General features: G+C 49.1%; 10 protein-coding genes and 1 non-coding gene across 11 annotated transcripts; 4 read left to right on the top strand and 7 right to left on the bottom strand.

Annotated features, from left to right (window-relative positions):
* Window positions 1-400: 400 nt before the first annotated feature.
* On the bottom strand, window positions 401-2031 carry F5J12DRAFT_808218 (uncharacterized protein). Its single transcript, XM_051744710.1, has 9 exons — window positions 1980-2031; window positions 1692-1928; window positions 1483-1643; window positions 1367-1428; window positions 1272-1316; window positions 1117-1219; window positions 1015-1068; window positions 887-964; window positions 401-825 (listed from the first exon to the last, which is right to left on the bottom strand). Exons 2-9 carry the CDS (start codon window positions 1714-1716, stop codon window positions 547-549), a joined length of 807 nt encoding a protein of 268 aa, XP_051603904.1. The 5' UTR covers window positions 1717-1928; window positions 1980-2031; the 3' UTR covers window positions 401-546.
* A 403-nt stretch (window positions 2032-2434) lies between these two features.
* On the bottom strand, window positions 2435-4837 carry F5J12DRAFT_398310 (uncharacterized protein). Its single transcript, XM_051739231.1, has 4 exons — window positions 4654-4837; window positions 2859-4580; window positions 2664-2802; window positions 2435-2604 (listed from the first exon to the last, which is right to left on the bottom strand). The coding sequence occupies exons 2-3, from the start codon at window positions 4563-4565 to the stop codon at window positions 2692-2694; spliced, it is 1818 nt and encodes a 605-aa protein (XP_051603903.1). The 5' UTR covers window positions 4566-4580; window positions 4654-4837; the 3' UTR covers window positions 2435-2604; window positions 2664-2691.
* A 985-nt stretch (window positions 4838-5822) lies between these two features.
* F5J12DRAFT_961399 (cytochrome P450) lies at window positions 5823-8058 on the bottom strand (the record flags this gene model as incomplete). The annotated part of the gene is made up of 12 exons (XM_051749943.1): window positions 5823-6132; window positions 6191-6434; window positions 6488-6662; window positions 6724-6735; window positions 6788-6883; window positions 6931-7064; window positions 7160-7210; window positions 7266-7349; window positions 7404-7563; window positions 7619-7744; window positions 7802-7909; window positions 7969-8058. 12 exons carry the CDS (start codon window positions 8056-8058, stop codon window positions 5961-5963), a joined length of 1452 nt encoding a protein of 483 aa, XP_051603902.1. The 3' UTR covers window positions 5823-5960.
* Window positions 8059-9674: 1616 nt separating this feature from the next.
* On the bottom strand, window positions 9675-11753 carry F5J12DRAFT_889369 (cytochrome P450; the record flags this gene model as incomplete). The annotated part of the gene is made up of 12 exons (XM_051747321.1): window positions 9675-9846; window positions 9902-10145; window positions 10194-10368; window positions 10429-10440; window positions 10493-10588; window positions 10636-10791; window positions 10841-10914; window positions 10961-11044; window positions 11099-11258; window positions 11314-11439; window positions 11497-11604; window positions 11664-11753. 12 exons carry the CDS (start codon window positions 11751-11753, stop codon window positions 9675-9677), a joined length of 1497 nt encoding a protein of 498 aa, XP_051603901.1.
* Window positions 11754-13267: 1514 nt separating this feature from the next.
* On the top strand, window positions 13268-14464 carry F5J12DRAFT_763912 (uncharacterized protein; the record flags this gene model as incomplete). The annotated part of the gene is made up of 2 exons (XM_051742161.1): window positions 13268-13748; window positions 13836-14464. The coding sequence occupies 2 exons, from the start codon at window positions 13268-13270 to the stop codon at window positions 14462-14464; spliced, it is 1110 nt and encodes a 369-aa protein (XP_051603900.1).
* A 373-nt stretch (window positions 14465-14837) lies between these two features.
* Window positions 14838-15863, bottom strand: F5J12DRAFT_903760 (ribosomal RNA-processing protein 7-domain-containing protein; the record flags this gene model as incomplete). The annotated part of the gene is made up of 4 exons (XM_051748447.1): window positions 14838-14923; window positions 14976-15557; window positions 15580-15649; window positions 15684-15863. The coding sequence occupies 4 exons, from the start codon at window positions 15861-15863 to the stop codon at window positions 14838-14840; spliced, it is 918 nt and encodes a 305-aa protein (XP_051603899.1).
* Window positions 15864-17296: 1433 nt separating this feature from the next.
* On the top strand, window positions 17297-17367 carry F5J12DRAFT_t45. The gene has a single exon. It is a non-coding gene; the product is annotated as a tRNA-Gly (tRNA).
* Window positions 17368-17808: 441 nt separating this feature from the next.
* On the bottom strand, window positions 17809-18797 carry F5J12DRAFT_398143 (uncharacterized protein). Its single transcript, XM_051739230.1, has 3 exons — window positions 18150-18797; window positions 18034-18096; window positions 17809-17978 (listed from the first exon to the last, which is right to left on the bottom strand). The coding sequence occupies exons 1-3, from the start codon at window positions 18561-18563 to the stop codon at window positions 17829-17831; spliced, it is 627 nt and encodes a 208-aa protein (XP_051603898.1). The 5' UTR covers window positions 18564-18797; the 3' UTR covers window positions 17809-17828.
* On the top strand, window positions 18728-19512 carry F5J12DRAFT_715329 (Shr3 amino acid permease chaperone; the record flags this gene model as incomplete). The annotated part of the gene is made up of 4 exons (XM_051740944.1): window positions 18728-18776; window positions 18830-19054; window positions 19124-19171; window positions 19241-19512. The coding sequence occupies 4 exons, from the start codon at window positions 18728-18730 to the stop codon at window positions 19510-19512; spliced, it is 594 nt and encodes a 197-aa protein (XP_051603897.1).
* Window positions 19513-19887: 375 nt separating this feature from the next.
* F5J12DRAFT_961384 (LETM1-domain-containing protein) lies at window positions 19888-22220 on the bottom strand (the record flags this gene model as incomplete). Its single annotated transcript, XM_051749942.1, has 7 exons — window positions 19888-19985; window positions 20064-20352; window positions 20412-20573; window positions 20627-20821; window positions 20877-21491; window positions 21551-21694; window positions 21765-22220. 7 exons carry the CDS (start codon window positions 22218-22220, stop codon window positions 19888-19890), a joined length of 1959 nt encoding a protein of 652 aa, XP_051603896.1.
* Window positions 22221-22367: 147 nt separating this feature from the next.
* On the top strand, window positions 22368-24414 carry F5J12DRAFT_808157 (uncharacterized protein). Its single transcript, XM_051744709.1, has 7 exons — window positions 22368-22669; window positions 22725-23309; window positions 23364-23401; window positions 23472-23536; window positions 23640-23764; window positions 23865-24154; window positions 24206-24414. The coding sequence occupies exons 1-6, from the start codon at window positions 22372-22374 to the stop codon at window positions 24110-24112; spliced, it is 1359 nt and encodes a 452-aa protein (XP_051603895.1). The 5' UTR covers window positions 22368-22371; the 3' UTR covers window positions 24113-24154; window positions 24206-24414.
* Window positions 24415-24456: the final 42 nt, after the last annotated feature.

The raw sequence follows: 24456 nt of genomic DNA, 5'->3' as shown, positions 1-24456 counted from the left end.
TCAAATCGCTGTTGTATAACGAGATGGAAACTCCGAGCAAGATAGGAATGCAGCACACTGGAATCATTGCTCGTACAAGTGACGACCTCTAATACGCAGAGTTATATGAAGTTCCTGATCTAATTTGACTCTTTGCCGAGACGTGCATAAAATCGCCAAGGTCTTGTAAGATATTCTCGGTGATATCCCAGACGGTAGCGAAGCTCATTTGTGGCGGTATGTGCTATGATTTTGCATTTTCCCATCAGTACGGAAGACCAACGCGGCCCGGAAACACAGAGCCAAAGTAGATGCGAAGGCGGGAACGTAGAATGACAAAATGTATCTAGAGGAGGCTTTGTACCAGACTCAGTCGGGCGGCTAAATTAGCAAGGCGATCGCGAACAGTGTAATAGTAAGTGCATACGTATGTAAGTGTGGTGAAACGTTTGTTGTAGTATTGCAGTAACATTGACAAATACTATACTTACGCAGCGGTATTATTTTGATGCATGCCACGCACAGTTCCTGGCCGCGGTGACATCAAGTCCTTCGTACATGAAATATTCACGTATCACCCGGGAAGGAGCCTTGCGAATCAAGTTGGATACTGCCAGTCCCTCTGACATCCCATCCAGAACGAGTGGCAAGGTAGAGCTTATGCATTGATGTCCTTGCTTTGGCGTTGGCCATGGGCTTGATTAGAAAATGGACACGAATCGATGCTTCATATGACGACCTCAAATTAGATTGTTCATGGTGTACATACCATCGCAAGTGAAAGTGGTTATCAAGTGGTGCGCCAGAGAATGCATCCTCGAAGATGTCTCCAACGAAATGTAAACACTGATGCGGAAGATGCGAGCTAAGCATGGTTTATAGTCTATTTCGCGAAGAAAAAGCTTACATTGAGACGTTCTTTCCTCTCTGGCAAAGCCATTGACGTGTCTGTTGTCTCATATCTCAGAACGTCATCTGTAACCTGTTTTGCATCAGGTACAACCGAAAGGACGAAGTGAGGAGGGGGCTCTCCTGCCTGATTGTTTGCTGGATCTCCGAAGATATTCCATAATAGCAAGCCAGTAAGATCTGTAGAAGATTGTCACCCAAGCCATTAACATCACCAATCCATCGTACCGTGCCAACGATATCTTGTTCCAGAGCCAGTCGTTCAACGTCATCCTTTGATTTATGATATTGCGTTTGCAAAGCCATAATCTCGTCCACCAGCGATTGGATGCTACGCATATATATAGCTCTTCTCAGGCGGTGTTTTCGATACCTGTGCTCACCTGCAATGTTTAGTTTCACAGTTATTTCTTTCTCGTCTGTCTGCACTGCAGCACATTAAATCATACAAGCAGCAGAAGTAGTCCCAACTACTTACGACTTAACATCATCAAGTATGTCCTTTGCTCCAAGGAATGTAGTACTGATATCAGCAAGGAACTATTCAACAGCATAAGAACGTGGATTTCTAACGATAGCAACTGGGCCATTTACCTCCGCACCAAGGGTTGTCATGATCGGATTTGTCATGTACATCATTTCCACAACCCTTGACGACTGGCGCATCTGGAACGCATGCGTGACCCCTTTCATTGCTTGAAGTAACATCATCACTAGTTGCTTAACACATCGCTTCGGTGAACCAGGCACGATCCCTACAACCATATGTCAAGGATAAGCATGACTTAACAGATCAATCCCACCTTCTGAGATTGTTGATTTGCCCATACGCAAAGACGAGGCCAGCCATTCAAAGAAGGTTATATCGCCGACCTGGTGGTTTCTAGGCCCGTGTACTAGTAGATACCCGGACAAGACAAGCACTCACGACACGTTCCAAATGCTCAACACCAAACATATCCTTCAAGAATTTGAACGCTGGTTCCTTTAGGTCCTCCCGATGTCGTGGCAGGTGGCCTTGTATGATGCTAAACTGTTCTCTAAATACCAAAGGATGTAGCATCAACCATACGACCGAATGACAAACCCACCTGATTCTTCGGTATTCTTCTACCACCTTTGCGTTCAACTCACGTCTGCACCAAATCCAGGGATCGGAGACCATGTATAAGGGAGTAATGGTATGTAGATTGATGGAGACATTGTAAAGGTCCGATGTGGTATCTTATCCAAGAGGTAAGAACCAACGGACCGGCACTGACGGAAAAACCTACAATTCTGCCAAAATTTGGGGTATTGCGTCACTGCTGAGTTGATCCTTTGTTTGAAGTCGTCGGTGAGGTAGCATGTTGAACACTGCACAACCGTTGTCACTAACGAGTAGTTCCTGTTCCGAGTAGACAGCATTTTTAACAACATAAGGATAGGTTGAGTGTTCGGGAGTGAAAGACCTCTCGGTTGGCGCAAAGTCAACCCGGCTTTTACCCGAGGGTCACCGTCATAACTGATAAGTTTTGTCGTCACATCATTGCTTGTCATATGTGCGCTACCTTCGTAAGGAGCATGAACCGTGTGCACCACAGGCATGAGGTCTGGATCATCCGGGTCTATGCCAAGTTCATGAGCGTGTGACTTGAAGTCATCAAAGATGTTGCCTCGATGTTCAAAGTGGCCCATGCCGTTGGTATCGGATGTGATAATGCCATAGTCGCCTAACTGCATTCATGAAGTTCGTGGAACTAGAGTATACGCATTTGATATGCATTACAACTCACCTCAACCACTTGCAGAGCATGAGCAAGGTCAAACACCTTGGGAATCGAGTCCAACTAGCAGTGTGTGGTTGTCAAAGCGTCCACCGATCCAAGATGTCTTTTTCATGAGGCAGGGCATATGGATATTATCTTCAATATCCTAGATGTAGCAAATTAGCACAGCCCTGTTCATAATGTGAGCAGATATGTACTCACATATACAGGCTCCCACTCGTGCGTCTTCCAATGACCTCCTGGGAGTGGAATAACGTCGACTGTAACTCTGCGATCGCTCGAATCCTCAAGTCCTCCACAAATAACTTTCACAGTCCAAATGGTACAAGGGAGTGGCTCATGTTTCGCGTAGTGAGGCCGGCCCCTTTTACCAAAGCGCACTTCAGACATAACACGGGCATATTCTGCGCCTGTATTCCATACTCTGCGATGCACCTTCTCTACATCGATCGCTTCATGTTCGTCGCAAATAATGTGTACCCAGTCCTGACCAAAGCAGAAACCGAATGCGATAGCGAAGGAAGAATTGACGGCGCTATTGACATAGCTTACTATCGCAAGAGGGCTGGTGTCCGACAGTCTGAGGGAATTGCCTGCAAGTGACTCCCCGTCTGGGAGCACATCAGTGCGAGTGAAACCATAATATGGGACCATCCTGTCATCGAGCTTGAATGTGATGGCCTGAGACCTTTGTCCTCGATATGCCAGAGAGAGTTGTCGGTACTGGGGAAGTAGTTGCAGGGGTCCAGTTGCACCGGAATATCTATAATAGTTGGATGCAAAGCTTGCTAACCCAATGGTCACTGGCAGTGGGTCATTTTCCTTGCGACACGCCAATGCCGCTAAGAAGACTGACGGACAGCCGTAGTAAGGTAAAAGGGGAAGACGTATCTGGATCGCTCCATTGGTAACGATGAATGCGGGAATTCCTTCGTCTCCTTGGCTGGTGACGAGTCCTTTTGCATCTGACTCCCACAAAAGTGAAAGCCCTTCATAGAATTCCTTCGGTTCCATCTTGATGACGTCGTGACAATCTCTGAAGAAGATCGGATCATCAGCTAACACACCGCCGGTCCACCGGACACTGCAGGTCACGCTGTGCTTCCATGCGAAGATACTCTGGTCGTTTGACATCCGCATAACCTCTAGCTGAAGACGAAGGAATGCTCTCTTTCCCTCCCCATATAATACCGGCATGTTGACGTCCAATAGACCTAGCAATGAGTATGCTCGGTCCTCGACGCATAAAGTCCTCCTGTCAGCAGCCCAGGATATAACTTGAGCGGCGCTAGGATGGTATGAAGAGAGACCATCCCTCAAAACACGGACTGGAACTTTTGTGATTTCCGCCAACTTGGGTGCCAAACTTCGCTTATCGCCGACGTACTCCCAGTCCTTGTTGAAAAATCGAAGATTTTCCGGAGCTATCAATTCCTGCAGTGTCCAGCCCCGTGAGAACCACTCCGGCCATCCATCGAACCTTCCGAACATCTTGTCGTCGCGTCTTGTCGGAAAGACAGAAGTGTCATGGAGGTAAGCATAGCAATATTTCGAGTTCTGGTACAACTGGAACATAGAATTGATGACATCGGAGGTCTCCGGAACGTTCGAAAAGTCGACACAGCACGTATCGATCCACAGTAGCCCAAGACCGTCGCACTGGGTCCGCTCGCAGCACCTAAGGATTTTTTGATAACCGCTCCGGCTGCGTATCTCATTCTTGTTCTCTATTTTTGTGAGGCTCTCCATTTCTTCGTAGGTTACCTCTGTCGTCCAGCGATGCGATAATATGCAATAGTCCATCCGCGGAGCTCTGCATTTCTCGAAGACGTTGAGTTGAGATTCGCTCATTCCATTTTGTATTTGCCTCTCCCTCTCCAAGAATGCATCTACGATGATGTAGCGCATCGCTCACCACGTAGGCTACAAAAGCCCAAGTTAACGAAGGGTCATGGTTGAGATCCGTGAACGGTGACAGAGCTCGTACACACCATACCGTGACGCTCGCTGTACGAATAAGGAAAAAAACCGTCCGTCCGAAAGAGACCCAAGTTGGGGAGAAGCAATGATCAGACAATGATGAGGGAGTTGGCAAGAAACGGGAAGCGCCAATAGCATTGTACTGGTGCCGGTCTCGTCCGCTGCGTTGATACCGGCGCGAGACGGCCATCTGGTCCGGAACGGTGGTCGTTCCAGACAACCACAAGTGATTCATCGACAAACAAGCAAGGCTCTGAGTCGGGTCAAGGACGCCACATTCCTTTCACCCGTCTGCTTGGGCTCACAGCCGTCGTTTGCTCGGGTCTCCTCAGACCTCGTTTGCCAGACACCACTTCCCAGTTTGGGCTCCTCCACTACTCAAGTGTCGACCACAGTGAGCTACGAACAAGTATTGAAAAAGTGGATCGAGATTGGCGAGAAAAAGTCGTGAGAGAGAGCACGGTGAGCGGTTGCCAGTTGGCCACCGACGCAGTGCAAAATTCGCCTGTACTGTGGATAGCGAAGGCGCTGGACACAACCGTCAAATATCTTTCTCGAAAGAAAAGGAGTCGTTTTGGTCACTGCAAAAGGTTGCATTGACATTGAAGCTGCAAGCTCTCTTGCCAAACCACAATTGGCAAACTATGTTGGCACTCGTGTTCAAGGACTCTAATATCCTTTCTGTTGGGGATCTCGCTTTGTTCGGGCGGGTTCTGAGCGTAGGTATCGGTCCGTCGGTCGTTGCTCAGTCGGACTCACGACCGTCAATATCATCATTAGAGGAGTCTGCTTTAGATGAAGAAGAGGCCACTAATCCCGGGTCGGGTTCATGGAACCCCCAATTCCATTTTGCCTGGGACATACTATTTGATCGTCTCTCACCAGCATTGGATACGAAACGACCCCCGCAAGGATCTTTCAGAGAATTTTCCTGCATAGTCATCAACGGTGACTATCGCACGTTTCATGGTTATTGTCGCTGTCGGACATGACATCCTCTTCCACATTGTCAGCGCTGATCAGCTGGCTATCTCCACCAAAAATCTAGGAAGCCGTAGATGAGCCACTTATCTAAAAGCGATTGTTATCTGCACAAGATTTTACTTGACGTTGGTACGTCGCGGTAAATTGCGTATATGCTCACGAAACATGAAGTGTAGAACATCTCCGGAACTCTGGTACCACGTTCACGGAGAAAAATAGATCTAGTGTGGAAGGCAAATACTAGAAACAACGAGGAAAACGTGAAAGCAAGTCGAAAATACAATACAACAACACACATGACAAGTCAGCCAGTAGTTCTTGTGCTCAGGTAAATGGCAGTCAATTGACTCTTCTCCGGATCATGACCTTAGCCATGGGGTTGGGCACAATGGCATCTCCCATGCGCAGGGTGTTTGGGACAGATTCATCGTCTTTCCGCTTCACGTCATACGACACGACAAAATGTGCCAACATAGTTTTGAGCACAGTAGCCGCAAAAAACCGACCAGGGCTACAGTATAACACGCATGAGGAGGAGAAAATCTCTGTTGTGAAATTATTGTGCCCACCATGCGTGTTTTCCCAAGCCGAATGACAATAGATCAGGAGTTACAGCGACCATCTGACGCCTAGAACCCTCAGACCCTTCGTTTTGCAGGTCGGCAAATCGAAATGGTTCGAACGCCTTTGGGTTTCCATACACTGCGCCATCGTGATGCATGGCATATGCTGGGAAGGCTAAAAGGGTCCCTCGAGGGATGAAGGTTCCATCAGCGAGTGTGATATCACTCATGGCTTGCCGAGAAAGGCCCACTGGCAATTAGTGTTTGAGTTGTACAGTTGGAGCAATGGTGGCAGATACATACAAAGTGAACTACCTTCAAAACGCAGAGTCTCTTTCAAAAAACTATCGACTTTTCGCATCTTCGAAAGGGCCTCGTTCGTCCATCCGTGGTTGCTAACAACTAGCTCTACCTCGTCGCGGAGTGCCTGTACGTGCTGTGGATTTTTGGCAAGATTTAACAGCGCCTGAGAGAAAGTCTGGGGAGAGATTGCACGCCAACGTTAGTACATTGGTCCCACTGGCAATTTAAGGACGCACACTTGAGGTTGTCTGCGGTAGTGGAGGTGATCAATAAAGAAGAATCGGAAATAAGTGAACGAACGTGAATGCCACCAAAATTAATGACAATCATACGTCGAGTCAATGAGGTTAGCGAAGTCTCCCGTTTAGTGTCCAAGCACCATTGCAAGAAGTCATTCTACCAGGTCTTAGAGCTTCTGAAGCATAATGAACGCGGAAGCTCACCGGTTTATCACACCAGTCGGTGCCCTCTGTTTCCATATGCTGCAGACGTTTCTTGATGACTGGACCAAGCAAAGTAACTCCCCGACTGGTCCGTCCGGAGAGATTGGTGACAACCTTTGCAACCAATCTGTCAACTGCAATGTAAAGTAAAGAATACCGAAAGAGCGTAGAGAAAAACTGACGGTAGCATAAAACTAGGGCAAAACTTCAAAAGTTTTAGTTCTGCTACAATTCGCGTGAGGGATATTTATATTCAAATCGAGCCAGTCGGGGTCACGGCCTAGGAAAAATGGTCAATAAAACTACATCTGCAGTGCATCAACTCAGCAACTTACAAAGAGGAAAGCCAACAAACATCCGATTGCTTGCCCTGCTCGCAATCTGCAGAGCGATATGTTCTACTGAGATGGCTTTCCATTCTGTAATCGAATGAACGTTAGTGGCTTCCAGTTAAATGTGATGCAGCGAATAACCGTTGTGCTTTAAATCAAGGTACTCGTTGCATGCGGCAACAATCTCGTCCCTCACATCTGCATATAGAACTGAAAGGTTGCGAGTAAGAGTCGATTGAACAAGGGATACTTGATAGTTGTCGTTAAACTTCAAGCCGAACGTATATTCCATTTTCAACAACTGCATCGACCTACCTTGAATTGCAACGAACTTTCGAAAGGTGGGATTGACTTACGTTGTTTGTTGCATGGTCAAACGAAAGGTGATCCTCGGGAGCCCTTGCCAGGTACTCGAGGTGACTGCGGTGCAAACAGACGATCCAATGAGTCAGGTTAGCGACCCTGAATACTCCAGACTTGTACTGAGTTTTTGCAGTCAGTGCTGGCGTCACGAATACCGACGTAAAAGACCCCCCTACTTTATCGTATCCCTCCTGCACGAACCGATCATGGTCGACTTCAAGCCCCTTTCCGAACCAGTACGATGCTAGTAAACTTGAGTGTCCTACGACAGGGATGTGATCGAGCTTGTTGCAGTAGACATCTTCAACAACACCCGACGTCAAGTAAGACGTACACGACTTACGTTTGGACGCCTAAGAAAACCGAGCGAGCATGCTACAACTAGAGCGGAACAGATACCAGTGACAAGATAAGGCGTGAAGAGGGAATCCATGAGCTGGGCGTTAACCAAGAGCTGACTGGGTCAACAACGTTGCAATAGTCGTATTATACCCTCCAGACTCCATACAGTGAAGGTGGGAACTGACAGTGATTATCGCAGTGCACTTCGAAGTCTAGCTGCAATGGCCATACAGTACAGGTTTCTGAGGGAGCTAGGGTGATGGTGACCTTACGATTACGAAGCTGATGGCACACTAGCAGTTGTTTCAAAGTTGTTCCCAGATGCGGTCGACTGAGTCCAGGTCTGGAAAGCGCCTTTGTCTTGTGAGGTTTTGACGACTTGGAGATGACCACCCCTGGGCCTAGCACACCATTCCGACAGTGCAGTGGTGAAGGCCGAGCTCATGCAGGAGATACGGACAGTACTTGGCGTGCGCCACTTGGAAATAGAGTAGCCTGCGGAATGGGACGCGTTGCAGGTTATATCAGGAGTTACATACCAAATGCTCTGCTGGGAGTATCGCTTCGAACGACTAGCCGAAGTACATTGCCATATTTAGCTAGAAAGGGGTCGCACGGACCTCGCACGGACCCACGGTGTGAACGCTGCTCAACTTTGAGCGCACTTCATCATTTAGTGACATAATTGATCCATTGAAAATGTATCTTAAGGGCCCACATCTGCTCTGTCCAATCAATGAGTTCTGTGTTTCAACTGGGACAGTTCTCATTTCTCAGCATACAAATGCTTAGGCTGATCGTAGAGTGCACTGCTATCGAGCAACCTGTATTGCGAGAGTCGAATGTGTAGAAATATTCTGCGGTTACGTGATAGTACGCTTACGTGTTCCAAATCTTTTTTGACCGAACACCCTTGATAATCGTGGTAACATTTTCATGTCGCCGAAAGAGCTCTGATACCAGTGAGAACATTGTACGGAAGATGGAAAAGAAAAGGGGGCAAGAATATCACCGTAAAGCCAAGGTGGCAATGACTGATGGGCAAGAAAGTAGGCTGGTAGATAATTTGGCTACCACTGCGGCTTTTGAGCTCCTGATCGTGATCTTGTCGGCACAGGTGGACGACGCACGAAGCCTCCAAAAGGTCTCGTGAGGAATGGAAAAATCCGAGGGAACAAATATTTCATGAGGTGAAGTCTGAGAGGACAGTCTAATAAACGGAACTCTGGCTCTCATCACTGCAGTCGGGTATCTATGGCCCAGCCATACACAGGGTGTCCACCGTTCACGACGGCTCATTCTCTAGTTCACTGATCCGATTCAGTGGGGCAATTGGCCTGGGGGTATAAGGTTCGGATATCAGGTGGGGAAAACCGCAGCAGAGGTATCAACGCTCTAGTTTCGAACATCAGTGCTTTGTCACTTTGCGGCAAACCTATACCGGCAGTAGTAATCCGAGAAAACTTTGAACGCGTGCGGCTGAGAAGCTGTGAGTGGCTGTACCTCTTCACAGGGAGACATTGGAAACAATGCACAACTAACACATCTCTAAGTCGAATGCTGACCTTGAGGCCACGCAGAACATCTCTGGGACTAGAGTACCAGTCATGGAGAGAAATAAACTCAAAGTGGAAGGCGAACTCCTGGAAGGGGCTAGGAACGTACAAGAACGAGAAGTGCGTATCGAAGTACAAAGTTAATCAGCAGTCAATTGACTCTCTTCCGGAACATGATCTTGGTCATGGGGTTGGGCACAATAGCATCCCCTGCGTACAAGGTGTCTGGCTGAGATTCATCATTTCCCCTCTTGACGTCATACAACATGACAACATGCGCCAACATAGTTTTGAGCGCAGTAGCCGCAAAAAATCGGCCAGGGCTACAGCATAACGTGCATGAGGAGGTAATTTTAGGTGGGAAAATTGTGTGCCTACCATGTGTGTTTTCCAAAGCCAAACGATAACAAATCCGGGGTTACAGCGACCATTTGATGCCTAGAACCCTCAGATTCTTTGTTTCGCATTTCAGCAAATCGAAACGGCTCAAACTCTTTTGGGTTTTCATACACTGCATCGTCGCGATGCATGGCATACGCTGGGAAGGCCAAAAAGGTTCCTTGAGGTATGAAGGTTCCATCAGGGAGTGTGATGTCACTCATTGCTTTCCGCGAAACGCCCACTGACAATTTTGAGCTGACCAGCTGGAGTGATGAAAAGGGATACACACAAACAGCAAGCCCGTCAAAACGCTGAGTTTCTTTCAGAAAACTATCGACTTTTCGCATCTTCGAAAGACCCTCTTTCGTCCACCCGTACTTACTAACAACCAGCTCGACCTCTTCGCGGAGTGCCTGTGCATGTCGTGGATGTTCTGCAAGATGTAAGAGCGCCTGAGAGAGAGTCTGGAAACAGACACCACACTGAAATCAGCGCGCCGGTCCCGCTGGTAATTAAGAACGCACGTTCGAGGTCGTCTGTGGTAGTGGAAGTGATCAATAAAGAAGAATTGGAAATAAGCGAACGAACGTGAATGCCACCAAAATTAACAGCGATGATACGCTGGGTCAGTGAAGTTAGGGAAGTCTCTCGCTTAGTATCCAGGCACCACTGCAAGAAGTCATTCTACCAGATCTTAGCACTTCCAAGGTACAACGAGCGCAGGGGCTCACCGGTTTACCGTACCAGTTGGTGCCCTCTGTTTCCATATGTTGCAGACGTTCCTTAATTACTGGACCGAGGAAAGTAACCCCCCGACAGGTCCGTCCGGAGAGATTGGCGAGAAACTTTGCAGCCAGTCTATCAACTTCGGCGTAAAGCAAAGCATACTGAAAGAGAGTAGAGAAAAACGGACGGTAACAAAAAATTAGGAAAGACTCTCAAAATTCTTGCTTCGTCCACAACTGCACCAGGGAGATTTATATTCAATTCGAGCCAATCGGGGTCACGACCTAGGCCAATGAAAGATATGCACGGTGCATCAACTCGGTGACTTACAAAGAGGGAGGCCAACGAACATCCGATTGCTTGTCCTGCTCGCCATCTGGAGAGCAACATGCACTACTGAGATGGTTTTCCATTCTGTAATCAAACGGCCGTTAGTGGCTTCCAGTTAGATGTGATGCAGTAAATGACCATTGTGCTTTATATCAAGGTATTCGTTGCATGCAACGACAATCTCGTCCCTCATATCTGCATATAAAACGGAAAGGCTGCGAGTAAGAGTTGATTGAATAATGGATATATGATAGTTGTCGCTGATCTTCAAGCCGAGCGTATATTCTAATTTCATGATCTGCAGTGACCTACATTGAATTACAACCAACATCCGAAAGATGGGATTGACTTACGTTATCCGCTGCCTCCATAAAGGAGAGGTGATCTTCGGGAGCCCTCGCCACGTGCTCAAGGTGACTGCGGTCCAAACAGACAACCCAATGTGTCAAGTTAGCGATCCTAAATACTCCAGACTTGTACTGAATTATTGCAGTCAGCACCATCCTCACGGATACCGACACAAAAGACCCCCCCACTTTGTCGTATCCCTCCTGCACAAACCGATGACGGTCGACTTCGAGTCCTTTCGTGAACCAGTACGATGCCAATAAACTTGAGTGGCCTACAATAGGGATGTGATGGAGCTTGTTACAGAGCACACCTTCAACAATCCCTGATCACTGTTAAAATGCGTTCGACTTACGTTTGGGCGCCTAAGAAGCTTGAATGAACATGCTACGACTAGAGCAGCACAGATAGTAGCGACGAGATAAGGCGTGGAGAGGAAATCCATGAAGTGGACGTTGACCAAGAGTTGGTTTGGCCAACGACCTTGAAGAGCGACGATAATATACCATCCAGACACCCGTGGAAGTAGAGAAACCGACGGTGTCCACCGTCGGAGTGCATATGAAAGAGATATCCACCTGCCGACGGTATAGTCTATGTCATAAAGTTCGAAGCCTGCTTGCGGTAGCTAGGCCTTGCTCCCGACGGAGCCGGAGTGACGGTAACCTTGGACCAATGTTTATGAAGCCATACCGTATCCGAACAGTGGACGATCTTAGATAATCTCGCAGGTCAAATACTTACTATTGCAATATCGAGATTAGAGTCGCTGTATCTGGATGAATGGTGAGACTCCAGATTTCTTCTTCCGGTGCTAGGTAAGACAACTGACTACGACCGTTGAACTTTGGAAATAACTGTGACACATGACTTCTGTCCCCGTGCCGTCGCTATTCGCCGAGTGGCATCATAACCTAATAATATCACAACCACGAGGATCGGAGCTCAGTACGCCCATATGTCAGCCTGCGGAGGTAGGGTTACAAAAATCGAGGGTCAAAAGTCACAAAAAGGGCATGTAAGTGCGTGTGTGTCGACAATGGATAAAGTGCACTTGCCTCCTGCTTTGCACAAGAAGAACCACCCTATCATGACAGAGGAGAGTAGTTGTGATACAAACAATAGTAAATACCCTGTCGACTCGCGGGAGAAAGGGGCTAAACAGAAGCCTATCACCGAACGTTTGCCGCCTGTACACTGCAAGCACTTCAAAAAAGTAGAATGATACACTATTCATGGGACGTCGCCGGTGTGGACACAACGGGAATCGTGTCAAGATGGTAGCGTGACAAAGACTGTGGCCAGATAGGAGTGTCATCTGGCACGGAAAGGTCTACCCTTACTCCAATTGCCGCTGCAACAGCCGCCGCAAAAAGAAACGGCCTACACTACTATCACACATTTCCAACGACCTTTGAATGCAGAGCTCTCTGGAGTTCCGCAGTCCGGATTACTTCAGACAACAAATATCACCCTGGCACCACGTGTTGGGAGTTATGTTTTTTAGATCGTCGACGTGTGCTCGGGGGGTACGTAAGGGAGATTAATATTGGATAATCTTACCTCCGTGGTGCAAGAATATTTGAACTCACGATAGTCGAACGCTTCAGACATCCTTACGAGGGTAGATAAGAGGCTTCCAGCGACACGTAGAAAATTGGACGATATAAACGAACCGGATAACCGCGTGTGTTTCTTCATTTGTCCTCACTCTAAGGTAACAGCGATGATTGCACAAAGCCTCACATGCAGGTGGGGAACCGATGCGAATTGGAGCTCCTAAATTGAACAGATAACAAGGTGGTATTCTTGGTAAGGGATCAACTTGCCGAAAGTCCCCAAACATTCCATTGTGGATGACGCATATGAAATATCATCTAGAACGACTCAGGGGCACAATTAGCCTCGCACTCATTCGGTGATTAGGGGGTGTCTTCCATTTCTTCATCCCCCAAAGACATGGCCTCAGCTCTTCTACGAAAACGACCTGCACCTGCTGACGACGGCGAGTGGGACGTCGACACACAAGTCCTCATAACAGAACTACTTCTTCAAGATATAGACACCTTCAACCGTGCTCGAGTCCGTGGGCAAGCCAATTCGAGCGACGCTGGTTCTCCTATGGGTAATCTATCCGCTCTCGCTGGCCGTGTGAAAGACGCGTTGCAGAGAACGGGGACTCTGCGTTTGACAGCTAGGTCGAGCTCCAAGCGTAGCCGTGGGGAACAAAGTGCAATCATTCCCGACACACAGGAGTTGCTTGGGCAATTTGCATTACTGGCAGAGGCAGAGTTTGATGACCGTAGAGCCGCAGAAGCCGTTGCGCGAGGAGAGGATCTTCCCGAACCTACGGAAGCCCAGAAAGCCATGCAAAGGCTAGGGCCCCTCTCGTTGTATGTTCCTTCATGCCTAATGAGCACAAAACTGAATGGGTCACAGGGTTAACGGCGAAGAACCCAGAGAAGACACGACGAAACCTGAGAACAGAACGCGACCCTTGACAAGATCCGTAACTAAAGCCTTGAAGGAGAGAGAGATGTAAGTCATGAATTGCATTCGACTAGATATCACAGCCAACCAACACCCTATCGTGGCAGATGCGTCGTCTGCGGAGAAATATGCGACGTATATACTTCGTTGAGCGCACCATGCTCACATCGCTTCTGTCGTCAGTGCGTAGCAGATATGGTGGAAGCTGCGTGCCGCGATGAACAACTCTTTCCATTGCAATGTTGTCTTCAACTACTCCCGGTAGATCCTCTGCTCAAAAGCTTGCCCAAAGAACGGCGCAAAGCGATCCAGGAGAAAATTATAGAAGCATCGATTCCAACCTCTCAGCGGGTATATTGTCCTAAGGCGACATGTTCCGCATTCATGGGCGAAGTGAAGACAAATACAAGGCAGCTTGAGCGTACGTGCGCCAAGTGCAATACACTGGTCTGCTTGAAATGCACGGAGCAAGCTCACCCAGGTGACGACTGCAAGCAGAACTCGCTCGCGCGTGAGGTGAAGGCGCTTGCAGCCAGGGAGAGGTGGCAGACTTGCCCCGGCTGCAAGATGATAGTGGAACGTGTTTCAGGATGTTCTCACATGCTATGTCGATGTGGGACAGCATTTTGTTATAGCTGTGGCACGAAAGGATGTTCTAAACACTGATCGACGATCACCCGTCGGGATAGAACAACCTTTTTGTAGATAAGATGGAAAGGTAAGGTGCAGACTCGTATGTCCTGGTATTGATGTACTCAATGGATTCCATTTTCAAAGCTTCGGCAGTGCGGATCCGTGGTTGTTCGGACTTCGTGATTTTAGCCACGGAAAGACGTTGATTGATAAGTGTAATATTGATGAAGAAATGAACTTTACGATGTCCGTAGCAGTCCTGGAGCTTGAACGTTGTGCTTCGTGGGGGAGAAAAAACCGGATTCTGCGTGCTTCACCCTTCGTTCCAGAACTAAGGTCGCTAGGACCAAAGTTCTCTCAAAGGACATGACAGAGATGACGAACAGACCCGCAAGTGTACAGCTTGTCAGTAAGGCTTGAAACGACGGGACTGCTTCAATTTCTCTATTCGGGCTTTGTCTGCCTCGAAGTTTTTCTTGAGATCCATGATAGCTACATTGGAAGGCTCAGTTGCACATAATGTAACACGCGTTCGATGGTTTACCTTTTCGCTGTTTTTCCGCTTTTTGGAACGCGTAGAACGACACTTTCTCCTTTGATTCCTTCTTCTTTTTACTGCCAGTTTTCCCAGTAGCCTGGAACTGCTTGTTGGCAACGCCAACGCCACCGCCAAGCGTTTTACCATACGCTCCTCCACGAGTGACCAGAGTGAAACCGTCCTCGTCCACTATCGCCTCTCCTTTGCGATAGGCCGACTGTCGTCTACTCTTGGCGAGCTCGAACTCATAGAGTTCCATGGCGGTGTCCGCATGTGCCTTGACGATGTCCAGAGGGGGTCGTTGTTCATCGTAGAGAGCACGGTAGCGAGCCAACCCTCTCAGTTCTTCAGATGATGGCCAAGAGCGTGCTTTTGGTAGGGGTGTGAGCGCCTTTGAAAGCGAAGACGAATCGAGGAAGACAAGGTGTGCGACGGCGCCGGTTTTGCGAAGGGTGCGATGAGGGCTAGTAGGCAGTGGGACTACAGTAGGGGGTGCCGGTTCATCCTTCTTTTTGTCTTTGCGATTTTTTCGAGGTCGAGTTTCTGCGTTTTCTTCGGCGTCGACTTCCATAGATGAGTCCGGGGCATCTGAAACTTCATCCTTCGCTACCACTCCCACTCCCCGATGCATCCCCCTGCAGCTCTGTGTCATCCAAATCATTCTGATCGAATATCACCCGCTCCACCGTACCGGCGTATCTGAAAAAAAGTGACAGATTCACGTTCCGTAGCATCTACGGGTACGTTGACGAGAAAGAGCGTTCTGTCCGGGGGAAAGGTCGGTTTCGAGGACTTTGAGGAGGATGCATGTGCCCTTGCGTATATGATATGCGTTGAATGAGGGTATGCGACTGGAAGGACTGTGAAGCCCGACACGATCTTTGGAAGTGCCATGACGGGTGGTGTGGCGGAGACTGGAGCAAATGGGAGCATTCCCTTTTCGTCCCTTTGCTTGTCGTCATCAAGCTCGATCCGTAAGTATTAGGGCGAGCGCAACATTCCTGAGGAACATAACAAGACTGTCATCTGCACGGGTCACTACTGTACCTCGTAAACAAGTTGATCGACTGGTGTCACATATGCAACTACGTCGACTGTCCCTCCCATCGAGGTACGTGTCCAAATCGATGGCACTTCGTTGACACTCGTCTTCCTGGTGCAGCGCAACGTAGCGTAGCATTTACAGGTGCGCGTATGGCCGGAACATATCCTCACATGATGGTCAATCTAGCTGACCCGCATATTTGATTGTCCTATCTTAGCCACTCTCGCAAGAGACGCTCGTTTTAAATGAATTCCTAGCTGACGATACGGTATGCGTTCGCAAGGAATCGTGGAAGTGTCTTCTTGATAGAAAGCCTTGGGAGGCAGAGAAAAGAAATAAGAGCGGCCTTTGATGATGCTATTCTACGTGGGTACACTTCCTTTCTGACACATCGCTGGAGTGAAAGGTGGATCAGGTTGAACTTTTCAGCGCTCTTTGACAGGGCACCTCCGCCTCTACGGCGAAGTCTCCCTCGTTTATTTTCTCAACCTCGTAACCGACGAAGCTTTAGAGGCCACAAAGGCCATCCTCGAGGACAACTCGTTGAAAGCGGGGTATCGTTTCGCAGTTTCTGCAAAGGAATATGCACAATGTACAGTCGGGCCGCGCATACATGAACTACAGCATCACGGCCTGGGATCGAACCATCCGAATCTCAAGGCTGGCGTTGTACAGCTGGAAGTTTCAACACCCACGAGCAGTGCGCAATTGTGGTTTAGGCTCCTTGTTGGGTTGACGGTTGTGGCAATGTTGCCTGGAATTCGTTCGCATGCTGCTTGACTCGAATATCGGACTAGGCGAGGCGGAGACTTATCTCCGATTTATGCATGTTTCATCAGCGGATCAGGACATTTCAACCAGTGCATCTCATTGATTCTGCCCACAGCTCGATGGCCCCCTGGTGGAATGTGTGTTATGTCGAAGTCGTGAAGCAAGTGTCGTTTCACGACTTGGTTACAACGCGCGTTCTGTTGATTCTAGGGGGGAGACTCCGAGGCCGTTCCAAGGAACGGAGCAAGGGTGCAGGAAATTCTGCATGGTTTTTTGAGCATCTCCGTTGTTTGGAGATATCGAAAGACAATGAGTGAGGCTTAATAACAAAAAGTAGGTGGTTGGACCTGAGTGAATTAGAGCGATGTTGGGCGACGAAGGGATGTTTCTCCATTGACATGGCAAGTGTTAATGATGCTTCATGCTATCATGCGGGAGGACGTGCACATGCTTATGGTATTAGAAATGCTCTCAGTGTTGTGAGGGTACCTGGTCTAATAGGGGTGTACAGGCATTAGTGGTGTAGCGGTAACATTGGGTCTTCCCATGGCCTAGCTCCGGGTTCGACTCCCGGCTGATGCAAATATGAGATTGGGGGTTGGTGAGCCTATTGGCTGTGTTCGCGGGTACATTGCCCAAATGCTTTATGGCAGAACAATATACCTTTACGATGTTTTTTTCCCCTCTTTTTTCTCTTGAAACACGGGATGCTGGGAATGGGATATCTGTTGATGGTAGAAGTCGGGGACACATCCAAGGTCCTATTTAGTCGGTACTGGTATAGTATTGGCGGCGTAACGCTGCCGTCGATAGTCCCCACCAGCTTAGTTTAGGTGACTCAGATGAGATGGGAGAGCAGTGGCAGCCAGACAATACTATTAATATACTTAATCGTGGTGAACCGCATCGCGGCACTCCCTTTCCAAGTAGTATCGGGTCACCTAGCAAACGTGGCGAGGCCCCCAATATATCTATCGTCTTCGCAAATAAACTGATGATGTAGGATATCGGAAGTAGAGTCGGGGAATTGACGTGGAGACCCATCACTGGTCCAAGTGTTCGAAATACTTTTGCCGGGCGTCTCGACTAAGGATGTGAACTGCAAAATTCCCTGCGTCGACTACTGCCCAGCCGTTATGTGCCCGTCTCTTAGAGCCCGGGGGAAGGCAAATGGGGGTATCCATCGTGAGCAACTGATAAACGCCCTGAGCAATCGAATATGGTGGCCAAGTTCCGAAATGTGCTTACAGTCTTCCGGACAGTTCGTAGGACAGCTGCAATCGACCCACGATTCTCAGTGCCTTCCTTCACCTTTATTTGTGCAGTTCAGGCAACAGAAGATAAGATATGGGCGCGTGATTTACCTGTGCAATGACGACCCAATTCCATAAACCACCCACGGCGTCTTCGTCGATACCTTCCCCTGCGTATGTTCCCCCGCGCCTTCTACGACCCCGTGGTGCCCGTTTGGGTAGCGGTAGACCTGGCGGAGGTGCAACAGACTCACGTACATCCAACGTGGATAGCTCCAGGAGAGGAGACTGGCTTAATTTTGTATACAGTTGTCTGATCGGACCCGGTAGATTTGGGGGAAACTCTTGTACTTTAGGTGTGAGATGGGGTGGGGTGTGTTTTTGAGATGGCTGTGGCTCTGGGTCCACGAACCATGGTGATGGTGCTGCGTTGGTCGACAGCAGACGCGTTACGGTGTGAGATATACTTGTCCCTGCCGTCGTTGGCTTGGACGACAGCAAGATTGTTCGCAGTACAGTTTGCATGACCTTTCCTACTCGGCCGAAGACCAAGTGAGCGAGGGTTGTAATGTTCCAGGAAAGGCAACTGTCGGACTCAGGAATGGGCCGACAGCTGACAGCTTGTGATTTTCGGTTCAAGTACAAGAAGGAGGGGGCAGGATAACAGCCTGCCTTACACGCAGTTCACCATGGGTGTACGAGCAGGTATCGTTGTCTGCACAACCTCGTTTCTTCTCGGTGAGGTCCAGTTCATCGTCGGAGGCACAGCCCAACTGACCATCACATTGCAGGTTCTCTGTTTACCCACTGGATTGCAGACTCTCTCACACTCTGGAAGTCGCCCGTCACGGACGAGCACCTTTGGACCGCAGCCTTGTACTATTCTATACTCACAAAGGCACCCATAGAACTCTTATATGTCCTCTTTGCCATCGTTGCATTGGGAGGCATCACGATATTTTGGAGCTTCCGCGATGGCGAAGCTGGCAACCTCATGTTCGACGGAGGTAGTATAGGTAAGAACTACCAATATTTAATGCCTGGTCGTGTGTCCAGTCTGATTGGTACTAAACCCACCACTTCAGTCCTCTATGGTACGACAGTGATGATGTACTTGTACTCTGTTATCCCCAGTGCGTTTGTATTACTTCTCATCCCGGGTCGTTCCCTTCCGCTGACGAATCTATCTCCTCCGCATCCAGGTGTAGTGGCCAAGTTCTCATCGCTCCCACACTATCGGATTGACGAACCCTTCCCCCGCCTTCTTCGATCCTCGACGCTTGAGCTCGCCTCCAATCACCTCATCTGCAGTGTCGCACTCACCGGCATCCTCATTCTCCAAGCCGGCAGATGGTGGGCTGAACTGTCTGATGGAGATGACGAACCGACGTACTTCCAGGAAAAATCAGAGGGACCCGGCACACCCGCTGAGGAGCCCATATCTCAACCCCACGTTCCGATACCCCCACTTTAGCGCCCTCTGAGAGTTTGTGGATGAACAAGGGGCCACCACTGGTGCTTCGATCTTCGGCTCCGCTCCTTTGATATGGTGGACGTTACGTGCATGAACCATGTTTCCTTTGAGGTTTAGTGTTCTTCCCTCCCTCACTACACGATCCACCATACTCTCGGACCCTCGCGGTTATTTCGGCATATTCTTCTTCGCTTCCTCTCGTATGCTTTCGATGTTCATAGCAATTGACGTTACCACGATGGTGTATCACTATCCACATCTCACAAAGTAATACCATCCATACCCGCCCACCATCACAACCATCATTCGAGTATTGATTAAGTTGTGATTGCATTAAATATCTAAAGGGTGCGTGTATACAAGCTTGCTAATGGATTACTCCTGGACGATGTCTTCTTTTCGGGGCTTGGAATCCATCTTGATCTCCTTGCCCTGAACGATAATGGTTCGTGCCTCGTCGTCAACCTCGATGCCTGTCCATGCGGGTCCACAATGAGCACACATTCACGCATTTAGGAGGGCACGTGGAAATGGAAGCGAGCAGAACTTACCAAGCCCTTCCTCTTCCATCAACCCCAACACATGTTCAAGTTCCACATATCCATCCTGGTCAACATCCAGCTTCTGGATGACAGCTTGAATGACTTCGTCATCCGGGCGATGTTTGATAACCGTGAGCGCCTTTTGGAGATCTTCGACTGGAATTCGACCTTGCGCATCCGCAGAGATCATCTGCAACGAACTTCCTACGTGGGTGTCGTACTCTTGGAGGTGCGTGTCGATCTTAGTGAGCATGGTTCGGATACGTTTCGTGAGGGCACCTGAGGGCGATTTAGGGTCCTGTGTAACAATAAAAAAATGAGCGTGTTGGTAGTCGAAAGAAAGAAGTAAGAACTCGCTTCGTCTCTTTGGAGGTTTTCCTCCATAAGCGTGCGCAGCTCGTCGCGTTCTTTAAGGACACTAGATTTAGCAGACAAGATGCAGAGTGCCTCTCCTAGTTCATTTAGCTGTTCCGTTGTCATGCGGGCATTTTCAGTAGTTGGGGTGACCTCTGGATGGAGCTGGTGCAACACTATTAAGCCTCGTCCATTTCTGGTCCCAAGTGCATACTCACTTCCGTGTCAGGAAGAAGTGAATGGGCAGTGCGTATTTCTTGTTCCTGGGATTCACGCTTAGCACGCCGGGCATCTTCTTCCTTTTGTTCTTGCTCTTCTTCATCCTCGATGAGCTCCTCCTGCTGTTGCAACACTTCGAGCTTCTGTTTGTAACTTGCTTTGTCCGAGTCCACTTCGAGTTCGGCTTCGTTGAGCTAGAAAGATGCATAAGCAAGCAGCGAGAAATGCTCATAAAGGGAAAAGGCAAACCAAGTTATCCGGCAACCCGCTCATGACACTCTCCAAGCCCTTGATGACAACAGTTTTTCCATCTTCATCTTCTCCAGACTTTCTATCAAAGTGGAACGCCCGTCCAAGGATGAGAAGTACCCCTGACACGCGGTTATGCAAATGTAGGCTGATCCAGGTCGATAATTCATCGCGGAGTCTCGCTGGAGACACTCCAGAGGTACGGATCCCTCTTGACTGACAGGCCGCCTGCAATTCTGCGACGGACAACGAATCCACGCCTTCAGCGTCGATTGATTGATCATCCCTACGGAGATTCCTGAGCCGCGAGCGAATAGCGCCCCTGAGGAAATTGTCCGTCCCAAATGCGTTGATGCCCATGTAACGACACATAGATACGAGTTGTGGACGGGACAAGTTGTCGAGGGTGAGATCATCGTCAAAAAGTTTGGCTACGTTGATGATATCTGTCGCGGAGGGTGATTCACCTGTCGAACGAACCTTGCGGAAGAACTCCTTGAATGCGTCTGAGCCAACGATATGCGCGTTGGCCCTGAGTCCGGATTCACGTAGAGTTTCTTGCAGGAATTTGGCCATTTCTAGACGGACACGGAGGAGTTTGCGTTGTTTTTCTTCCTGCGTATTTTCATGTTGGTTGAGGGGACGAGTGCAAAGACGAAGTGTGGATCACTCACAGCTGCGAACTTGTCTTCAAAGGTAGAAGGGAGCATATTGGGGAAGAGTTTTAGGGCAACGGGGAGTAAGAGCTCCATAAATGGTACGACGATGAACACGGAGAATGGAACGAGTCTGAGCAGGTCCTGTGTCGTCCGCTTCAACTAAGGAACCACGGCCATCCAATAAGTTAATAGTTCTGGTCATTCACATATAATACTGCGCCACACGCACCTGTCTGCGTTCCCTCCGTGTGAGACTTTCTCCATGCAAAATCTTCCACTGCAGTCTTGCAGATATCCTGACCTCCGACACGAGCAGCTTCGAACCGTGCCAGTAGTGCTGAGCTTCATGTTTCACTTTTTTCCATGCCCTTGTCAGCAGAGGCGCGTCCTCTTTCGGAGCCGGTAGAGAGGGTTTTGGTTGTTCAGGCGAGGATGGGGAAGGAGGAGTCGCCGTCGCGGTATTTGCAGCTGTACTCGTGCTTGTCGACTGTAGCCGTACTACCGCAAATGTCCTCGGTGTATTTCGCGAGTCATCATCCAAGCACCGTGCGACGAGGAATACGGACGAACGAGCGATCGCAGCCGGTCGACAGAATGCATGGGTGTGTAGCAGAGCTCGATGGTTCCTACTCGACAGCGAGAAAACCACATGCTGCTGCTGAGAACGCGGCAGCCATATAGACATAGGATGAGGTTTCCAATGACAGAATAAACTTGCTAGCCGGCTCGACGTTGGACCATCCACGGACAGACGCCTATACTACGCAACTTGAACGGCAACCGGCAAATTTTGAGTGAAATGATATATTTGTGCATGTTTGTAAAAGGAATATGCCATGTCTCCGAGTACCACTGACGTCGTGGCAGTAGACCCGTCTAGCGCGGCATTCAAAAAAGCCAGGAGGCAGTATATAAGGACGACAAAGAACAGAAACCAGGATGTAGATGCTAACTGGACACCGTTCAGAGCGGCTGAAAAGAAATTTAAGGCTCGATTCCCGCCCCCTGATCTAACCAACGTACTCGATCTTGCTGCAGAGGATCGCAGTGAAGGTGGATCGGGCGGAGGACGAGCCGTTTGTATCGGAACGTTGTCTGATGGAGGAAATGTTTGCACTGTACCAGCCGTGCCAGGTATAGTGAGCCCGTCGTATTTGGTGGACCGCTAATCCAACGTTTCGTCTAATAGGACTCGTATTGTTACCCTCTTTCGTGTCACCAGATGGCCAACGCGCGCTTGTCCAATGGGCTCTCCGGGATCATGCACGTCACCCGAATGAAACGAATCTCGACGCACACTACATTCTCCCACCCGAGGGAATCTGGAATGCACACGTAGCATCCCTTTCTTCTTGCCCCAAGGATGCCACATCCTTAGTCAAAACAAAAGCATCTACTGCCGAAGGAGTAGTTTCCCAGAAGAACGTACCCTCCGGACCACGCCAACTCATCTCAAATGATGCAGCGGGTACAGACAACATATACTCTCTCCAAGCGATTCCGAAACCATCCCCGGAGCCATCTACGACAGTCTCCGATTGTAGCCCATCCGAGCTCGTTCCGAAGCTACGATGGGCCAATATCGGGTGGTCGTATCATTGGGGAACTAAGCAGTATGACTTTTCAAAGGGTAAAGGACACGTCAATTCTCGTATCCGAGATCTGTGTCGGAATGCTGTGAGTTTGGTACCCTGGGATAAGGTTTTTGGCGCGGACAGTAGCCTCGAAGAAGGATGGGGAGACAATGATTGGAGGACGTGGAGCGAGACTTATGGTATGTATACATGGCTTCAATGCCGAAGGTATTTCTCCTCATTCCTTTGGAAAGAACCGGATGCGGGGATCGTCAATTTTTACCAGACCAAGGTGGGGTATCTACATACTCCGCACGTCCAATCCGCCCTGATCTAAATGTAAATGATACTGTACAACACAGGATACGCTCATGGCTCACGTTGATCGCTCCGAAGTTTGTGCGACATCACCCCTGGTGTCAATCTCGTAAGTCTCTCTGTCTGACACTGGACCTTTCCCTCCGAAGCAGACGTCTCCTCTCATTTTGTGATCCGCATTGTGCCTTAATAAGCACTGACTCTAATGTTAGACTAGGCAACACCGCTATCTTCCTCATTGGTGGTCTCACACGGGATGTGGAGCCCACCCCTATTCTTCTGCGATCCGGTGATGTCGTGATTATGTCTGGACCAGCATGCAGACGGGCATATCATGGTACGTACGTACAATATACACACGCGCTCTCCAACTTGTTCACACGGCGCCACTCCTCCCCGCCTGAACGATAGCTGACCGTGTAAATCCGCACTGACAGGCGTCCCACGTATATTGGAGAGCACGCTCCCTGAACACTTTGCACAGTCGTCACGGCCAGCTAACGATGGCGCGAACCCTTCGGCTTCCCAGACCGAAAGGGCTAGCGCTACTACTGTGGCGTCGGCGTGGGAGCCATATGGGACTTACATGCAGAACGCCCGCATCAATATCAACGTTCGGCAGGTCTTTCCGAAAGGATTCGTTCCTGGGACTGTCAACCCCGCTCTCCGCATCAGCAACACTTAGACCAACGTGGGTAAGGTCGATGAAAGAGAGACTGACGTTGGGGTAGGTAGTATGTGTCTAGCTGTTGGTTCCTGGGACTATAGACTTGCTCAGGGCAATAAACTAAGCCAATGCGAGTTTGGGCTCGCTCCTCTGTCATTTCGGCTGTCGGGCAAGTGACAAAGACAAGACACACATGAGAACTTCGTTGGAGCCCGAGCTCCAAAGTGGATTTTTAATATGCTATGTCTCATAACCAACATTTATGATGAATCCTTGGAAACGGCTGGGTAGATTTTACTGTATATATCTGTAGATATCACGCCACCCGCACATCGGGCCAATATGACATTTCGAGAAGAGCC

The sequence above is a fragment of the Pisolithus orientalis genome (genome assembly GCF_024613125.1).
Source record: "Pisolithus orientalis strain OTSU chromosome Unknown F5J12scaffold_4, whole genome shotgun sequence".
Classification (NCBI taxonomy): Eukaryota; Fungi; Basidiomycota; class Agaricomycetes; order Boletales; family Pisolithaceae; genus Pisolithus; species Pisolithus orientalis.
This window is presented reverse-complemented; position numbering and strand designations above follow the sequence as displayed.

Excerpts from the sequence above, each read along its gene's own strand:
- F5J12DRAFT_808218 (XM_051744710.1), bottom strand. The coding sequence starts at position 1,716 with ATGGGCAAATCAACAATCTCAGAAG. Across the intron at positions 1,644-1,691 it reads CAAATCAACAATCTCAGAAG|GGATCGTGCCTGGTTCACCG; the intron begins GTGGGATTGATC and ends ATATGGTTGTAG. Across the intron at positions 1,317-1,366 it reads ATACTTGATGATGTTAAGTC|TGCAGACAGACGAGAAAGAA; the intron begins GTAAGTAGTTGG and ends AATGTGCTGCAG.
- F5J12DRAFT_398310 (XM_051739231.1), bottom strand. The coding sequence starts at position 4,565 with ATGCGCTACATCATCGTAGATGCATTCTTGGAGAGGGAGAGGCAAATA. Across the intron at positions 2,803-2,858 it reads ACGAGTGGGAGCCTGTATAT|GATATTGAAGATAATATCCA; the intron begins GTGAGTACATAT and ends TGCTACATCTAG.
- F5J12DRAFT_398143 (XM_051739230.1), bottom strand. The coding sequence starts at position 18,563 with ATGCAAACTGTACTGCGAACAATCTTGCTGTCGTCCAAGCCAACGACG. Across the intron at positions 18,097-18,149 it reads ATTGGGTCGTCATTGCACAG|GTGAAGGAAGGCACTGAGAA; the intron begins GTAAATCACGCG and ends GCACAAATAAAG. Across the intron at positions 17,979-18,033 it reads TACGAACTGTCCGGAAGACT|TTGCTCACGATGGATACCCC; the intron begins GTAAGCACATTT and ends GGCGTTTATCAG.
- F5J12DRAFT_808157 (XM_051744709.1), top strand. The coding sequence starts at position 22,372 with ATGTCTCCGAGTACCACTGACGTCGTGGCAGTAGACCCGTCTAGCGCG. Across the intron at positions 22,670-22,724 it reads CACTGTACCAGCCGTGCCAG|GACTCGTATTGTTACCCTCT; the intron begins GTATAGTGAGCC and ends TTCGTCTAATAG. Across the intron at positions 23,537-23,639 it reads TCACCCCTGGTGTCAATCTC|ACTAGGCAACACCGCTATCT; the intron begins GTAAGTCTCTCT and ends CTCTAATGTTAG.